This window comes from Cydia splendana, chromosome 5 (genome assembly GCF_910591565.1).
Source record: "Cydia splendana chromosome 5, ilCydSple1.2, whole genome shotgun sequence".
Taxonomy (NCBI): Eukaryota; Metazoa; Arthropoda; class Insecta; order Lepidoptera; family Tortricidae; genus Cydia; species Cydia splendana.
This window is the reverse complement of record NC_085964.1, coordinates 169,250-188,683: the sequence shown is the minus strand read 5'-3', so window position 1 is coordinate 188,683 and position 19,434 is coordinate 169,250. Positions and strand designations below refer to the sequence as shown.

The 19,434-nt window shown below is 37.9% G+C and overlaps 1 protein-coding gene across 1 annotated transcript; it reads right to left on the bottom strand.

Moving 5' to 3' along the window:
• Positions 1 to 9,680: 9,680 nt before the first annotated feature.
• On the bottom strand, positions 9,681 to 18,929 carry LOC134790409 (uncharacterized). The gene is made up of 6 exons (XM_063761177.1): positions 18,742 to 18,929; positions 18,545 to 18,659; positions 18,372 to 18,463; positions 11,954 to 12,116; positions 11,663 to 11,787; positions 9,681 to 9,950 (listed from the first exon to the last, which is right to left on the bottom strand). The coding sequence occupies exons 1-6, from the start codon at positions 18,751 to 18,753 to the stop codon at positions 9,819 to 9,821; spliced, it is 639 nt and encodes a 212-aa protein (XP_063617247.1). The 5' UTR covers positions 18,754 to 18,929; the 3' UTR covers positions 9,681 to 9,818.
• Positions 18,930 to 19,434: the final 505 nt, after the last annotated feature.

Genomic DNA, 19,434 nt, shown 5'->3' with positions numbered 1-19,434 from the left:
GTATAAAATCATTATAAAGGATTCTGCGGAAGCTTGGGGTGCTTTATCAGAATATAAAAAATCTACTATAAAACTAAAAGTGTTGTGAGAGACTACAAGCTAATTCTATCGTAAAAGCTGTATACAGGCTGTATTGTAGTAGCACTTGGCACTTTTAGCTGTACAAAAGTAACTGTCAACTCCGTTTTAAAACATTAAGTGTTGTGAAACACTACAAGCTAATTTTATCGTAAAAGCTGTATACAGGCTGTATTGTAGTATCACTTGGCACTTGTAGCTGTACAAATGTATCTGTCAACCCCGTTTTAAAGCTATTTCTTATGGCGTAATCTTACTCTCCTATAAGAATAGTAGTTGTATAACTTCTGTCTGTAAGGGTATTATAAAACCAAATGAATAAATGGCAGCTGTAGTACAGCTTTTTTCTGTATTACTGATAGAGTCGCTTATAACAATCTTTTGGCGTAATTTTACATTCGTATAAGTATAGTAGTGTAATGATTTATGAAAATAAGTGTATTATAGGTTATAGGTTATAGGTTATCGCGGGCTTGTTTTCCGCAACTCGACGTCTATTATTGCGCCTATTTTGCGTGATGGGATGGCGGCACTATTCCTGCCAACCCAACTCCACCAAGAAGCCTAGCAGACCCTTTATGTTGCCGACGACTTCTGGGAGAGACCCCGGTGAGCCGAGGTATTGTGCCCGGTATTTTGCCACCCCTGGGCATTCGAGAATGACGTGGGCGGCTGTCTCCTCTGCCTCCATGCATGCTCTGCAGAGGGGGCTATCTGTAACACGTAGGGTTAATAGGTGTTTGTTAAATGAGGCGTGTCCAGTTATTGCCCCAGCTAAAAGCCGGAGCTGTGGTCTCTTCAGCTGTCGAAGCCTCCGCGACAGATTGGGGTTGAGTGTCGGGAGGGCTTCCTTCGCCTGCCTGCATGTGTCTAGGTTGGACCAATATTGCTGGTGTTTTACCTTGGTGCTGTGTCGCAGCGTGTTCCGGAGCCAGGCATATGGCAGAGGTAGGATTGGCTCAGGTCCTGCCACCTTCAGTTCCGAGCCTCCTCTCGCCAGGATGTCGGCTGCATCGTATCAAGTGTATTATAAAACTAAAGGAATATATGACAGTTACAGTACAGGTTTTTTATTTGTTATACGGATCTCTAAAGAGAATTATAACTTATGTACGGAGAACCGAAATACAGCCAAACGAATACAAATATTCTATTATAAAGCTGTTTTAATTACAAAAGCTGTAAAAGACACTCCATTTATTACACAGCACAGCTACTAAGATTATAATGCTCTCCAACTATCCTGTAGGCTGTTTAAAAATTGTCGCCATTTTACAATAAAAAAAAACGTATTTGTAAATATAATTAAAGAAATACTTGCAAATATTTAGCAGACTAACGCCGTGTTATGATTACCAGCTAAAATAAATTGTTTAGCCTTAGAATTAATATTTATAAATATGTTTGATGCTCTAACTTTAAAAACAAACGGTAACTTTATCGATTTTTGATATTTTCCTTATGGTTTCTCTTTGTTATTTTGCAGGCGCGTAAATATTTTGCCAGAAAAGATACACAGGTTCACAATAAATAATAATCCGCACTTACCAATAATGTAATATTCCATTCAAGTCCCGTATAATATTTACTTTTACTTTTACCATCCACTATAACACTTTATTGTCGCCATTACTATATTACGAATGAACAAGATTAAGACATTTTAGTTTCTTAAATGATTATTATTCTCTTGTAATTTTTTCTTATAACTCATTTAAAACTTATATTCTTATATCGTACTTATAAGAGATTATCTGTAGTGTTAAGGTTTCCTGTTACACCGAAATATAGCTGTAATGCAGCTATTATGCAGCTAATGTATTGCTTATACAGCTACTCTACAGCTCTAATAACGCCAAAGGCTGTATAATTTGGGCCCTTTTTTTACTTATAAGGGCTGTATAAGCGCTTATACAGCCTCTGTACAGCCTAACTGGACAGCTTATAGTATACAAATAAACTTTAATACAGCTTATATACAGCTTGCAATGCTACTTGGGCTCTCTCCCCCCCGCTCTTTTGATATGTTCACCTCCTAACTTGTCAAACCGAGTTACGGAGTCAAAAATTGTGTTCCGAGCATTTCCCTCTACAACTTTTGGAGCATTCGTTGCCTGACCTAAGTAGCTTATTGAATTTCTATAAAAACTTTTCTGTAAAAGGTTGACGGGTGTTGGGTGTTTATATGGTTTCGGTCGATTATTATCATTTGCATTGCCCATGATGACTTACTAGAATTACGAGCACACGAGACACTAATAGTAGTTTGACAAACCTTGGTTTTCAAGAGGTATTTTATATTGACATTTGCTGTCACAAATTTGCTGTCAGATGTAGTCGCAAACCGCACGCAAAGTGCACACAAATGTGTCGACACCTTGTTACGGAAAAGTGTAGACACGGCGACGACACTTTGTTTCGAAACAATTCTAGACACATTGTGTGGACTCTGTTACGACACATCTGACATTTAGTTACCACTTTGTGATTCTGCGACTGGAATGGTTATATGGGCTATCTCTGGGAGCAGTTTCGTATTATTATTATTATTTAAGCTTCATTTGTTCTACAGTCAGGTTGTTATTTATTTATTTATTTTTCATTTGTTTTGGGGCTGACTGCAGATCCCATCTGCTGGGTGAAAGCCTCCTCACTTTTTCTCCACTCATCCCTGTCTTGGGCTTTTTGGAGCCAGTCTTTTCCTGCGACGGAGGAGATGTCGTCTATCCATTTCTTTTTGGGTCTTCCTGGGCGCCTCCGTCCTACAGGTCCGGTCCATTTTGTCGTTTCTAATGTCCATCTTTTGTCCCGATATCTGGATACATGACCTGCCCATTGCCATTTTAGATGAAGAGTTTGTTGGAGAGCATCTGTAAGTTTGGTCTTTTGACGTATTATTTCGCTTCTAATTTTCTGTATTTTCCTTATATTTAATATACTTCTCTCCATAGATCTTTGACAGGTCCTTATAGCTTGACGTACTTTATTTGTGAATGTCCAAGTTTGGCTTCCGTAAGTTAGACTAGGCAGGATACAGGTGTCCATTACGATTTTCTTATGGGCTATGCTGTATTCGCCTTTCAAGATTTCCTTCTGGGACCAAAACCTTTTCCATGCTGTGTTTATGCGTCTGTCCACTTCTTCCTCGTTGTTCGATGGGCTAAAAGATATGTGTTTTCCCAAGTATATGTATTCATTACATATACACAAGTCAATTACACGATAATAATAATGACCAAATAAATTAAAAATTAATTAATACCCATAAAATTCATTAATACTATAAAAGGCCTTATCAATCAAGTAATTTTTTAGTTTATGGACAAACAACTCGTAAGAAGTTGCCTCTTTGATTTCCGGGCTCAAGCTATTATATATTTTTACACCTACTACCCTCAATGAGTTGGATGATTTCGCTAATCGCGCAAATTCCGCTTTAATATCTCTTCCCGTACTTCCGGTAATACCGGTTACCGGTTTTGAATGTTTTGATTAATGTAATGCACATGTTCATCATTCCAATTGTACTATTTAGTGCCTAATAGTTTTTGAAGTGAAAATTTCTTTAGCGGCGCTGTGCACTTTTTGAGGTGGGGAATAGTACATTTCGATGCTAGTGCGGAAGGTATGTCATTACTTCACGAGTACCGAGATATCTTGCCACGAGCCGCAGGCGAGTGGGAAGACTCGGGACGAGTGAAGAATGACATTTCCGCACGTGTATCGAACGACATTTTTTAATACAGTTGCGAAAAAATAAGTAAAACATTGTTAATCGTACACTAAACAAAAGTGGTAACAGTGACAGCTCGTTTAGACGTCGTCTTTAAGTATATTATATCTATGGGCGTTTGGCAGCTATTCCGTTCCATTCAGACACCTTATTAAGAACGGAATTTTCAATATTCAATATTAAAAAATAAACGTGTTATAATGATGAAGAGGTAAGTATTAAAATATGAAATATGTATATTTTTCATATTCTTACATTAACAGTAGGTTTTTATGCTGATTACGACGTTTAAAGGAAACTAATATTAACACTCATCAATAAGTAGTCGTGAATTGGAACAAGTATAAATTTAAAAAAATTGGAAAAGTAAAAAGCACTAGTTCGACATAACCAACTTTCCGCACGCTAAACAGCTACGTAAAGTAGCACTTTGTGAGCAACTGTATTAAAAAAAATGTTAAACTCGAGACAGCGTAAGGCGTAACCCTCTCTTTCTACCGCGCGGCGAAAATGTATGCCTGAGCCTGCTGTTTCGTTTAGGCGGCGCAGGGCGCTTGCGTGACGTCACGTGTGACGGACAATGTCATTGTGTTTTTCTTTTTTTTATTTAAATGCCATCTAGTGAGTTTCCCTCAAACTGGTATTTATATAACTGTCGTAGTACTCACAGTGATGTGCTTAGGGGTTTCATTCAAGTAATGCGACGAAATAACGCTAGATGGCGTTAACCTCAATTATACATAGTGCTGCAGACATTTTGCACTAGATGGCGCTGTTATTAATATTTTGAGTTACAATGTCGTTGAGTTTTCACTTCTGCCGGCACTCCCGGAGTGCAACCCGTTGTTTTTTTTTTCGGGCGGGGTACGATGTAATACCTAGTAAATCCTAATTCAGGCATCAACTCGTCACACCAAAATTTTGTTCTAACCGGTCACATCGCCAAAAGCAAAATTATTTGTTTCAATTCGTCACAAGTCATCATCTTCCTCGCGTTGTCCCGGCTTTTGCCACGCTTGGCAAGTAATCCTGAGAATTGGCGTAGGCACTATTTTCAATTCGTCACAAATACCTATATAAATTTAGTTCGAGTGTCATTTAATCGATCTGCAGAATATTCCTATTTTGATAAACAAAAATATATATTTGCTAGACTTAAGTATATCGACCGGGATATGAACCGTGTCAACCGTGATTATCTTTTGTGTTATTCAAAAATGTGTCAAATACGCTTTTGGACAAAAATCGTAATAAAGCTAAGTCCCCCTGTGCCAGATTCGCTTTTGAACAAAGAAGAAAAGTATGATAATACTATTACTTATTCTGTGGTAATGTGGAATCTTGCACTTTCGCGCTTCGCGTCTCTATCCTTTGACGCGGGCCGAAATACCGACAAAAAACGGAGAACATGGCGCGAAGGCGTAAACAATCTGCGAAATCGACGACACACTCTCGTTCGCGGCTTTGTTTTAGAGTTCGCCCGATGATTTGGTCAAGTTGTGTTCTAATGTATGGGGAAGACAAACAAATTATAGCCAGCATTCAATGAATGTAGGTAGTATGATACCTTTGGGTATGGTGCTTTACGCACACTAGTGTCCCATGCCCTCCCCCTGACGCAACCCCCCCTTTTAGCATGAAATATGTCCCGGGTGACGGTTTTTTTTAATTTAGCCGAAACACAATTTGACCGAATCACGAAGGGAGGAGTTTAGGACACCTGCTGGTAGTGCCCCGCAGAAATAATAACCTGTAGTGAGGGGACTACGATAATAACTTGACTTGATATGGGCCATTTACCCGTGGCGGGCTGGCGCTGGCGCTGGCGCTGGCGGGGTACTTCGGGCGGAGTAACAAACAAAAACAAACAAACTGGTTATAAAATTGTATTTCCTGTAAACAATCATAACTAAGTATACGAGTAAACATTTACTATTTACCATTATTTTAATTCATTACATCAACTACATTATAAATGCAAATAAACTCCACTAAATTAAACTAATATAGGTAATTAAGACATGATGGACGACTTTATTTCGTTTGCTAAATCGTTATTTAAAAGTTAAAAAAATCTAAAACTTGAGCCAAAATACAATTTTTATATAGAAAAGTAATATGTAGGGTAATTCGCAAGTAACTTGGCCGGTTTTAGTAACTGGCGGCCCTAAACTAAAAATGAATTCTATTCACCTATAAACAGAATTTATTTTACTATAAGGTTTCAATAACTGGCCAGCTTTCAATAACTAGCCACACTAAAATGAATTATATTTATAGGTGAATACAATTATTTTTAGTTTAGGGCGGCCAGTTACTGGCGGTTACCCTACCTACTTACTTAGGCAACCTTTAATTAAAACCGTTATGATCTTACCATACATACTTAATAATTACTTAATGCACACAAAACAATATGAAAAGTAAAAGTTTGTTTTTTAATTCCAAAAATCCAAAGAGCTGTTTTGCTAGTTTTTATTGATTTTTGTCTGTGTTTATTTTTGCACACCACGAAATTTTAGGCCTGTTCGAAATAGTACAATATAAGAGTAAACTAAACTGTAAGTACCTACTACCTACTCGCTGACCTTAGCAGTTTGTTACGTGATCTACTGAACCAACTGTGGTAGGCCACTCTCGTTTTTAACTAAAACTATGTAAAAATTATATGTATTTATTTATCACAATATTCCACAATCACACTCCGCCAATTGTGTGACAGTAAATTTTGACTAATAAGTTAAAACTATTATATTTTTATCCTAGTAAAAATAGAATAGCTTTTCTAGTGTCATCGACTGCTTTTCTTCTGGACAAATTAAATATGTGTATGAATATTTTTAGAGATCTAGAGATCAGGCGATATAACCATTTTGGCTCTTTTATACAAAAATGTGCGCGTTCGATATTGTACTAGCAGCAACATAATAGATCAATAGATAGACTGATCAGTGATCACTGCAATAAAGTGTACAAATAAATGACCAGTTTACCAATGCTGTGGCTACAATGCCTATAATGGTATATTTTCTATTTCTAATTTGCATGGTGTGTAAATAAGGCTAAATACCTACGCTGCGTGCTTGAGTTGCTTTTGCCATCTTAATGCCGTACGGCATACAACAATACATCTATTTTATTGTCGATAAATGTAAACATGAAGAACGAGTCTTTTTGGATGTGCAAATACCAACTCGTACTCGCTGCGTGATCTATTTTCACTATGAGATTATTTATATTTGATATGTATGGAGAGAGAACAGGTAGAAATGTAGAAATATACGACTTTAAAATCCGGTTCGAAGGACCAAAACGACAATCTTTAAACAACGTCTATTTTCTAGTCTAAATGCCTATTGAATGTTGAGACTAAACTATGATTTGATGACAAACAGAAGCAGATATACTGGTTAGAGAGATCAAAAACATCTACTCACGACATTATTGTCAAGAAAGTATTAGAACGTTACTGTAAAAAGTGAAGACGTATTTGTTAACTGTTGTAGGTAGGTAGTGTAGGTACATCTGAATATTCTGAATTTAACATCTTGAAAAGTTATGTTCGGATGGAAATTCCTTTTAACTGAAATCAAGATCAGCTGATGTAATCTGTCAGACTGTCACTAATCTTTCATGTCCTCGTTTGGACCAGGACGCAGCGGCGCAAGCGCAATAATACTCGTTGTTGTTCTGCAGCTGCGAAGAAGTCATTCCATTGGACGTCTGATATGAGAAGACTTCGTCTAAGCTAACTCTGAACTGACTTTAAAGTGTCAAAATTTGACGTTTATAGTGACACTCACACTCCATCTCTATCCTCCTGAGTCCCAGACACAAATTAATTGAAATCGAAATTTCAACCTTATTGCGTCCGAGTTTTATTTTTCTCTCGGGAGGTTACGATGCTCTCTCCGGAAGACATCGTGGCCTACAGATGGTAGACCTAATATGGTTGATCAGTATGTTTTTAGCGGCATTTTCGTCCCGATCAAACTCGCTGTGGCACGTCGGACAAACTCCCCAGCGCAGTCGGTGATTCATGCCAATTTTCTGAAACGCTCCCGTTCTCTGGTGGCACGCCGAACACGCTTGTGACGTGTACGACTCATCCACAATTTCGACACGGATGTTGGACTTACTGCGCAATCTCTTTAGCAACGAGTCGTGTCGAAACTTGCGCCCCGAGAACGACGCCGTGTTCATAAACTTACTCCCGGCGCCGTACAGCACCAGCACGTCGCTCAGCCCTCCTCCGTCAAACACTTCCCTCGCGATTCGTTCCTCGCACTTGGCGATGCGAATGTACTTGTCCAATCCGAGTCGCGTCAGTTTGGAGTGCGTCTCGTACGGTACTTGCATGGCTTCGAACCACTTCATGCGAAAGACGGTGTATTCGATCACGTGATCCGTATTTTTGGAAGAGACCGGAAAATTAAGTGATTCTCTATCCTTTTGCATCTCAGCCAGTATCGGAGCGATGAGTTTGTTGCGTACGCGATCTCTCTTCCATTCGAGCGTGTGAGAACGTACATATTTGCTCGTGACCCGTTTGAAGGAGTACCGCTTGGATTCGACGGTGGCCAGGGGCTCGCGCGAGTCGGGGTCCACCGCTATAACTCTGTCGTACTCGACGCACCGCTTCTTCTTTTTCTCCGTCATCAGTGGCTTGGCGCACCGACTCATCGAGAGACTCACGCTCACGCCGTCCGTCTGAAGACAACAGCCGAATTTGGTGGCCGGCACGTCCAACCACGGTGTCCACAGTTGATTAAGATGATCGGTAATTTTGTTCCACGTGCCGGGGACGGTATCGGGAGCGACTCGACGCAGCAGCTCGAACCATCCTGTCGATGTATACATCACGTGCTTGAGTCCGTGCGACGGCTGTGGAAATAGACGGAAACTGCGCGTCACCATTCCCTGTTGTATGCGCATCCATTCGGGTACGGTCTTCCACCACCGCGAACCCTCCACGGTGTCCTTGTTGATGACGGCACACACGCGAGCAATCTCCCGGCTCGTATTGTCGTCGCCGTCGGGCAAAATCCTTCTATAGTAGGCTCGAAAGAGACGTTCGTCGTTGCGCTTCACTTTGAAGTAGCGAGCCAGTCTCGAATACGCGTGCATAGTTATGTTGGTGCGCAGTGTGGTCTCATACTGCTTGGCCAGTTCTTGCACGATAAACGAGCGCAACTTACCATCGTAACGACGGTGATCGCCAAAGTACCTAGTGTATGATTCGGCGTACGGTCCTTTGCCCTTCATCGCGTAAACGAAATTCAACACATCCGGTATGTCAGGTAGAACGGTGCCCCCGTGTCTTCATGTAGAGATTGTAAATAAAATATGCCCAGTTGGACGTAGATGCGCGACAGGTCACGCACGTCCCGTCTGATCTCTTCGAGCAGTCTGGATCGGCGTTGAGGCGAGAGAAGAGGACACAACGCGGAGCACAGACCGCGTTTGACGACGTAGATATCCAGGGTTTGCGCTGCACCATCACTCAATCTACGTTTTCGAATCGGAGGCAGGTAGTTGGTACACTTCGCAGAGCTTCTGCGATGGTGGTCTGTACCACCGCACGACTTGCACTGTTTCTCCATTACTGACGAGCCAGAGCCGTCCGTCATGCTTATATAGGTGTACGTGAGGTGTACGTACGGACTGGGTCCGGCAATCCGGCATGTATAAGATAAAACGCCAATAAAGTTCATAATTGTTTGTTTTATATGTCCTTTGAAAAGGACAACAGGACTCAGGAGGCTATCATGGAGACATATAAGTAAAGACTCTTATATTTGTCTATAGTCTGTATAAAAAAAAGAAAAAGAAAGAAAATGAAAATCTTTATTCAAAAATCTTTATTTATCTTTAAAAAAATAATTAATAAATTATTTTTTTAAATTATTAATTTATCTTTGTTTAAAGTCGGTGCAGATTTAGCTTGGTCCGACTCTATTATCAATGTATCACTATCACCACGGAGTTTGAGCACACACTTTATAAGTTAGAGAGCGGTCCGCTGGTCGTACACGATGACTGCATCAGCGTCGAAGAACTGGCTGCGCGATTTACTCAGCGCAATAATGGCTGCGTGTTCGCTGCGCATGCGGCTCTTGTACTTCTTGCTCAGTGACACCTGCAACACCATGCAGGATCTAGTTTTATATGTAGACTGCTTGTTGTGTTGAACAGCCATAGGTAGTTGTTTGTGCAGTGTACGACGACTTTGTGGTAAATGGTAATGTAGCGAAATAATGACAAGCATTGTCAAAAACCGGCCAAGTGCAAGTCGGACTCGCGTTCCAAGGGTTCCGTACATTACACAATTTTTAACAATGTATTTTTTTATGTGCAACGTGAGTGACGTCTTTAAACAACCCGTCGGGGTCGGATCAAAAACTAATAAATTATGTCCAACTCACGCTTGACTGCACATTTCTAATGGGTGTTCCTATCATCTATAGGTAACGACCTATTTAGTGTATTTTTTTCAAAATTTTAGACCCATTCGTTTTTCGTCAAGTTCTTAAATTAGTCCTATTCTGCTTTCGTCACTCATTCTACATTGAAAGCCACCGACGATTGTGACGAATGTAGAATGAGTGACGAAAGCAGAATAGGACTAATTTAAGAACTTGACGAAAAACGAATGGGACCACCCATGACGATACCAAAAGTGCCCCCTATGTTTAAAATTCATTTATTTACGTTACATGTTCTTTGGCTCAAAAACGTACATATGTGTACCAAATTTCAACTTAATAATTGGTTCAGTAGTTTCGGAGAAAATAGGCTGTGACACTCAGACTAATAACGCATAGACAGATAGTCCCCATACGGCTAACCTGCCAAAAGTGAAGCCGAAACACGATCGATGTGTGCGTGAGGCTCGTGTTTTACGCTCAGCAACACACACACATATACAAAAACTTGTTGCCAGTATATACATATTTCCCTCAAAGTGGGGATTTAAAAATATCCTTAACACTTGGTTATTAATAATTTGTGTGTAGATTTAATAGCAAAAGCTTTTTATGTTTATTTAAGGATTTTTTGCATTAGAATCCTTTGTGAAATAAGGTTTAAATAAAAAAAATTATACATTTTTACAATTTTTTATTTAACATGTGCATGAAATTACTACATAATTTGAAATAAAATAATGAAATATTTAAAAATATAATTTATAATTTTTATATAATTATACAAGCAACTTCAATTAAGCGTATTTATTTTAGAATGTAAACGTCATGTCCCATTTTGAGGAAAAAATATTCACTACACTGGCAACATTTATAAGAAATGGCGGCTGACGAAACATTGGATTTTTGTAGTTACGATTACGTAAAAATATCACATTAAACTCTATACTTACGCGTGAAGTGTAATGTAAGTCGGTTTGTTTTTATGATATGATGCGCTGTGACACCCATTCAATGCACAAACAACCATTTTTCCTGTGTTTTTGATTTTTAAACGGGAGGTGTACACAAACCGACGTGACCTTGAGTACTGCCAGGGCCGATCGAATACGGTGACACGAGTGCGACGTGACGTCGCACTTGAAATGGCTTCACTAGGGATGTACAAACACTCAATCTACTGTGACAGACGGACGGCCAGACGCACGAGTGATCCTATAAGGGTTCCGTTTTTTTTCTTTTGAGGTACGGAACCCTAAAAAGTGTATCCCAATGTGTGTAAACGTTTTAACGGGGGCCATTCACTATTTGCGAAAGGAGCTGTTTAGTGGTAAAAGAAGCAGCGCGTAAGCATTGCCAAATCTGGTTGCGTCGATCCCTGATTTAAAAAGTCGATAAACGTGTACTAGGTCACGATTGCATATACCTTAGCGTAAAGCTGCTGCAGGTCGTCCTCGGTGGACAGGGGTCGCGGTTTGGGTCGCAGGAACGCCGGCAGCGAGCGCGTCTTGAGCGCGTCGATGCTAGTGCTCGTAGATAGTTCGTCTAGCACTGAAAAAAGGGCAAGTAAGTAATGGGTACCTAGTTGTTGTAGAAAATATTGTCGACATAAGCTTCAGATTTATCGAGATGGGCCTTATTGCTCGTAAAAATGTTTGGCTAGAAACCTATGAATCAAATGCGAATCACAGAATTCATAGAAAGTAGCGCCACTCACTGCCGCTGGACGCGTACTGCGCCACCTGGTCCCTGTCAGCGACCGCGGCGTGCTCGCGCGGGTCGAGCGGCGCCGGCGGCGGCGGCGGCGGCCGGGCGGCGCGCGCGCGGCGCTCCGCCTCGCCCGAGTAGCTCGCGGGCCGCGAGTGCCGGGACACTTGCACCTGCACCGGCGACACGACATTCTATCGTCAGTTAACAAATCTGCCCACTGAAAATGCTAATAACCTATAAATTTTTGAGGAGCATGAACACCAAAACGCGGCTTCCTGGCATTCTCAAAGAAGACATAAAAGTAGCCGACCCTGCGTAAGCCGGAGAGACTTTTTAACTAATTTATGTTCAAGATTTATGAATTAATAAGACACCTGCGGGAACCAATGGCTAGTACGCGCTCTTGTATTCCCCATATCCCATATTTCTGTATGGCGTAGAAACATGGACGATACGAGCCCGAGAAAGGCAAAGGTTCGATGCATTCGAGATGTGGTACTGGAGGCGTATGTTGAGATAAGATAAGATAAGATACGATTTATTGTTTAACTGTGTACAAAGATGTTACATAATACTATTGATACTATTAAGAACCAACAGTTTATCCATCACGGACGTACAATATAATTATGACTAACCTATAACTAAATATCAAAATTAATACATGCAGACACTATTATCATAATCGTCAAAATCTTTCATGCTGTAGAAGACTATTAATAAGCCATTTTTTCAAAATGGTTTTAAATTGTTTAGTATCTATATCTATCTATAGACTTTATTTCAACAGGCAACTTGTTAAAAACTTTTATTGCGGCAATGTAGGCACTTTTATCCATAATTTTATTATTGACCTTTGGAATACGATAGTTATATTTATATTGCATGCGCAAGTTATCGTTAATTGTGGACAGTTTTGTGAAATACTCTCCATTGCGCTTTACAAAAAGGCAAAGCTCGAGTATGTAGATTCCAGTTAGAGTCAAAATCTGCTTTACCTTGAAAACATCTCTAACTGAGTGACGGTAATGCAAGTGAAACATGTTTCGTAAGCATCTTTTTTGTAACCTGAATGTAGTTAGAACATCAACAGAATCACCCCAATAAATGATACCATACGTGATTTGTGAATAAACATTTCCATAGTATGCGCTTTTAACGACATTCTCTGAACATGTTTCAGAGAGTATAGATAAGGCATAGGCTGCTTTTGCAATTTTACAGTTTAAATCTGCAATGTCAGACTTCCAATTGAGATGAGAATCTACTGTAATACCTAGGAATTTAGCGCTGTCCACTTGTTCTATTGTCACCGATCCTTGTGTTACGGTGATAGACACGGGTGAAGTTCTATAATTTCTAAATTGAACGAGTATTGTTTTGTTTAAATTTACGTTAAGGTTTAATATTTTCAGCCATTCAACTACACTGCCTAGTGTATTGTTTATACTGTGTTTCAGTTGCTCGTCTGTTAATGATCCTGTAAATAAAAGCGTAGCGTCATCAACAAAAAGAACGCATAATTCGGTGACAACTTTGGGTAATTCATTAATATATCGGGTGGAACAGAACGAAGGACTTTTACGCAAACGGGGAATTTTTTAGGCCAGCGGTCGGCAACCTTTTAGCAGCCAAGGGCCAAATAGTAGTTACCGAAGTTGACGCGGGCCGCACTTTGTTAATATTTATGACTTTATCAGACATTGTCTTTTGTCAATATTACGTACAAAATAGCTAGGGAGGCTCGCGGGCCGCAAGTGAGAGATTCGCGGGCCGCATGCGGCTCGCGGGCCGCTTGTTGCCGACCGCTGGTTTAGGCTACGTACTTTATTTTTCACTTATTAATCACGTCAATTGTTAAACATTAGTGCAAAAATCTGTATGTTACAACCCTAACAAGTAGATCCTATTGTACGACATGACATGTGTCAATTTAAAATGTAAAGGCTGCTATTTAACTGATCACCAGATTTAGTAAAATTTAATACCAAAAAAATCTATTTTACCACCCTAAAATCATGAATGATCACCAAAATTATAACACCATTTTAATGTGAAATGATTACCAATTTTATTACATTTTACTATCCTTTTAAAGGAAATGACACCAAACTAATCATTATTAACCCAAAAATAGTCAATGATTACCAAATTTCAAACCCCATTTTAATGTGAAATGATAACCAAATGTTTACATCTTGCTATCCTATTAAAGAAAATGACACCAAAATAATCATTGTAAACCCAAAAATAGTAAATGACCACCAAAATTAGAACTCCATTTTAATGTAAAATGATAACCAAATTTTTAAATCTTGCTATCCTATTAAAGCAAATGGCTCCAAAATAATCATTGTAAACGCAAAAATAGTAAATGATCACAAAAATTGTAACCACATTTTAATTAAAAATGTGCAAACATTTAATATATCGTTATCCTATTAAATTAATTAATCCACTTCATCTTTTTCTAGTAGCATTTTATTTCTGTAACAGTCGCAGTTCTAACCTAACCTAACCCACTTTTCTAGTAGCATTTTGTTTCTGTAAGGGTCGCAGTTCAAACCTAACCTAACCCACTTTTCTAGTAGCATTTCTTTTCTGCAAGGGTCGCAGTTCAAACCTAACCTAACCCACTTTTCTAGTAGCATTTCGTTTCTGTATGGGTCGCAGTTCAAACCTAACCTAACCCACTTTTCTAGTAGTATTTCTTTTCTGTAAGGGTCGCAGTTCAAACCTAACCTAACCCACTTTTCTAGTAGCGTTTCGTATCTGTATGGGTAGCAGTTGAAACTTAACCTAACCTACTTTTCTAGTACCATTTCGTTTCTGTAAGGGTCGCAGTGCTAACCTAAGCTAACCCACTTAACTGATAGCAGTTTAACTTACTTTTCTAGTAGCATAACGAAATGCTACTAGAAAAGTAGATTAGGTTAGGTAGGTATGCGGTGCGGGCTACGGGGGGTTGAGCGGGAGGGGCTAGTAATTTTGGCATCAGTTTACTTTATTTGGTAATATGTATACATTTTTTGGTAATCATAGTGGTTTATTTAGGTGAAAATATCGCATTAATTTGGTCTTCAAGATTTGGTGATCATTAATGATTTTTGGTGATCATTCAATATATTTGGTATTTGAATACAATTTGAAGTGCAGTCGTAATTAAAGTGGTGGTACTTTTGTATTTTTAGGCCTTATTTTTTTGGTGTTCAGTAATTTTTTTTGGTAAGCATGATTTTTTTATTTAGGGTACCAAAGTATTTTTTGGTGGTCATTATATTTGTAGCCAAATGTAAATATCTTTGTAGGGTTGTCACTGATATAAAAATATTTCAATTTAGTGATTTTGTTTTACTTGTTAATTCAGCTTCAGATTATAATAACTCGATTGTAGATCACTTAGATAACATTATCCTTTCAGCTCAGTCTCTAGAAATGTTCCACCGTGTAGATTAGAAAAATAAGTGGACCTAATACACTTCCTTGCGGAAGTCCTAAGTCTGATTGCTCCTGCTCTATGGATTTTGTCAAATTATTAAACGATTCTATAACTCTGACTAAGCTCACAGTATATAAATATGTCAATGAAATTCTTAATTGTATACGAGATAAACATTACGCTATCGGTTTGATGTTAGATATGACGAAAGCATACGACAAAATTTCACATTCTATCCTATTAAATAAACTTTATGGAATAGGTATTCGAGGCGGTGCACACAAATGGTTACAATCCTACTTAAAAGACAGGGCGCAATGCGTACAAATCCAACATCACGACAAAAAAACAGGTGAAGTCTCAAACATACAATCAGACACCCTAATAACCAATTGTTCAATACCTCAGGGGTCAGTTTTGGGATGTATCCTATTTTTAGTTTATATTAATGATTTGCCCAAAATTACAAAACATACTTGCATCATGTTCGCAGATGATGTGTCCCTCTTGTTTAGAAGTCCTAATAACCATAACTTTCAGAGCGATATCAACGATACCTTAACAGAAATTACGAATTGGTTAAATGAACACAGTTTGGAACTTAATATGAGCAAAACCAAATTAATTCAATTTCACCCGTACCAAAAAGACGATTTAGATTTATCGGCAACGTCAAAAGAACTTGGTATCGAAGAGGTTAGCTCATTCAAACTATTAGGATTAAACATTGACACGAGTTTAAATTGGAAAACGCATATTGAAGAGGTCAGGAACAAATTATCACGTTTTTTGTTTGCGTTAAGTGTATTAAAAAGGAACACAAACGTAGAATGTGCACTTTCGGCATATTACGCATATGCCTATGCATGGTTGCGGTATGGGGTAGTCTTATGGGGGAATAGCACAGACGTCGAAGATCTATTTATAGCACAAAAAAAATGCGTACGCGTTATAGCTAACATCCGACAACCAGAAAGCTGCCGACCACACTTTATTAACCTAAAGCTTCTAACCTTACCATGTATTTACATACTGGAGGTTGGACTATTTGTAAGAAAACACATATCCAACTTCCAGTATGTTAAAAGCGCGCGTCGAAATAGACAACTAGTTCTCCCTGAACCTAAATTAACTATGTATAAAAACGGGCCCCATTACCAGTCGATAAAAATATATAATAAAATCCCAGATTCTATTAAAGACGTTGAAACTTATAATATGTTTCGAAATAAACTGAAATCGTGGTTAATTGATAAATCATTTTATTCTTATCAAGAATTTATGGCATCTGACAATAGTGATAACGACTGAGAATTATTAATTTTACTAAAACCAATAACTTTGTCTCAATGTAATGGAATGATTAAATGAAGTATTATTATAAATGAATTGACATAATTATTATTATAAATAAATTGACATTATTATTATTATATAAGAATTTACATTATTAGTGGTATTGTATCGCTTAGTGTTAGTATGACTCACGACAGCTTAAATTCGATTATTAATATTTGACATCATTGCATTATATAAACAAGTATAGCATTTAAATTCGTATTGATTATTATTAGTGTTAATTAGATTCCTTAATTATTATTTACTGTGATGAAACTAACTAGATATTAAGCAATACATAATATGTTTTATAAGGTAACTTTAAGTATGTATTTAGCTATTAAGGTTAACTTGCCATACCCTATTCAGGGTCCATGCTGTTCAATTAAATTTAAAATACCATCTGTAAATACCATGGAATGCAATAAATAAATGAAATGAAATGAAACTTTCGCCTGCTTCCTATCACATAAATAAGTTTTGAAAAGTTTCAGAGCATTTCCCCGTTTTCCTAAATTTTCTAATTGACGTAATACAGTATCACACAGTATTATGAATCACACAGTCAAAGGCTTTAGATAGGTCCAACAAAAGAGCAAAACATGGTCTCTTATTATTAATCTCATCCCATATGTGCATAAAAATCTATTGCCAATGATGTAGATTTTCCTTTTTGAAATCCGAACTGATTTGGATTAAGTATTTTGTTTGCTTGTATGAAGCTAAAATAATCTACTTTAAATAACTTTCTCGAAGATTTTCGAAAAAGTTGGAAGCAGAGCAATAGGTCTATAATTACTAATTTGATCCTTCTCACCTTTTTTATATAAAGGTTTAATTAAGGCTTTTATTTAATCTTCAGGAAATATTCCCGTCTCAAGAGTTAGGTTTAAAATATGTATCAATGGATCAGATATAAAATCAATACTAGCTTTAATTACTTGTACTGGAATAGAGTCGTGACCAACACTTTTTTTATTGCTTAACGATTTTACAATGTTTTTCAGTTCATTTTTGTCAACAGGGTTTAGAAAAATGCTTTTGCACACGGTTTGGGAAATACTTTTATAACATTTATCACAGAAATCCTTACTCGAATTATGATTAAGAAAAAAATGGTTAAATGTTTCGGCAATAGTTGAGGGATTCGATATACTAATTCCATCATTCGTTACTTTCTTTATCATTGTCTTCAAAGGGTTTACGGAAGAAGTATGTTGCTTAATCAGTGCCCATGAAGCTTTAGATTTATTGGCACTATTGAAATAAATTTATCATTTGTGATTATTTTTGCACGACGTATCACTTTTTTGTACAGTTTACGGTACATCTTATAATTAGTTAAAATCTGGACATTTTTGTATCTCTGAGTTAACAAGTGCATTTTAGGTGAGGAGTGGAGCATCTACATCCACGGATGATCCTCAGTCATGAGGGAGCAACAGCAAGAGTCACAGGGAGACAGCACACGGCCACCAAACTTTTGTGCATTATCCTGTGCTTTCAGAGTAGATAATAAGCTTCTTCATACAGCTTATCAAATCACTGTAGGTATGTAAGTAATGTTTAATACTACTACTTATATCTACGCCACCAATACTTTATTTAAATTAATGTTTACCGGTTCTCGGACAATGATAAAACTTACCTCGGCATTCTTCACCCTCGTATAGCCGTCCTGACTGGTGTAAGCGGCATGGCTGTCTTTGATGCTGCCCTTTTCTTTCAGATACTGCTCATCTGCGAGTCAATAAATTAATAAATAAAGAAATGGCTAAAGACCCGTTTAAATAACTAAAGACAAGTTGTTTGAGCTCTTACCAAAAGATTTCTGGTGACGCGGCATGAGGCGGCAGTAGCAAACTATAACTAACAAAATGACAACGCCACAAATTCCTCCGATAAGCCAAGATAACCAAACAATTATAACACGGCCCTGCAACAAACCAAAATCCATTTATAATAACCCATGCAAATGCAAAAAGTATCGATTAAACATCCTTTTACCCGGTGCATACCTGCAGAAACATTTCACTATTCAACAAAAAAGTAAAAAACGCTCGTCTTTGATCCCTCTACATATTGAATGCCTAACATCTTAAGTATCTTAACCAATGGTATCAAAATACTACTTAAAATCTTAAAAACTATTTAAAAAATCTATCTTATCTTAAAATAATATAAATGAAAGTTCACTGTCCTGGCATTTTTGACTTATTCGAAACATGCGCGCTGGCGCTTTGTACTTTACGTTCGGAAACTGTTATTTTTAGCTAAGTATGCAAAAAAATCGAGGTTTACAATATCATTAACGGTAAAATAACCTGTAATTTAACAAGTAACTATTAATTTACAAAATCTGAATAATCAGTGGCCTATTTTATAAAGCTACAAGTTACAATTTACAAGCGGAAGTCTCGTTCTAACACATAGGGTTAGAAAGAGACTTCCGCTTGTAAATTGTAACTTGTAGCTTTATAAAATAGGCCACAGTTGTATATAATATACCTAACGTAATTTTACAATATTATTTACATAGATTTTGGATGTTATAGCTGGTCAAGCAAATCTTGTCAGTAAAAAAAGGCGCGAAATTCAAATTTTCTATGGGACGATATCCCTTCGCGCCTACATTTTTCAAATTTGCCGCCTTTTTCTACTGACAAGATCTGCTTGACCAGCTATATATATCAAAGGTCTATATATTCTAA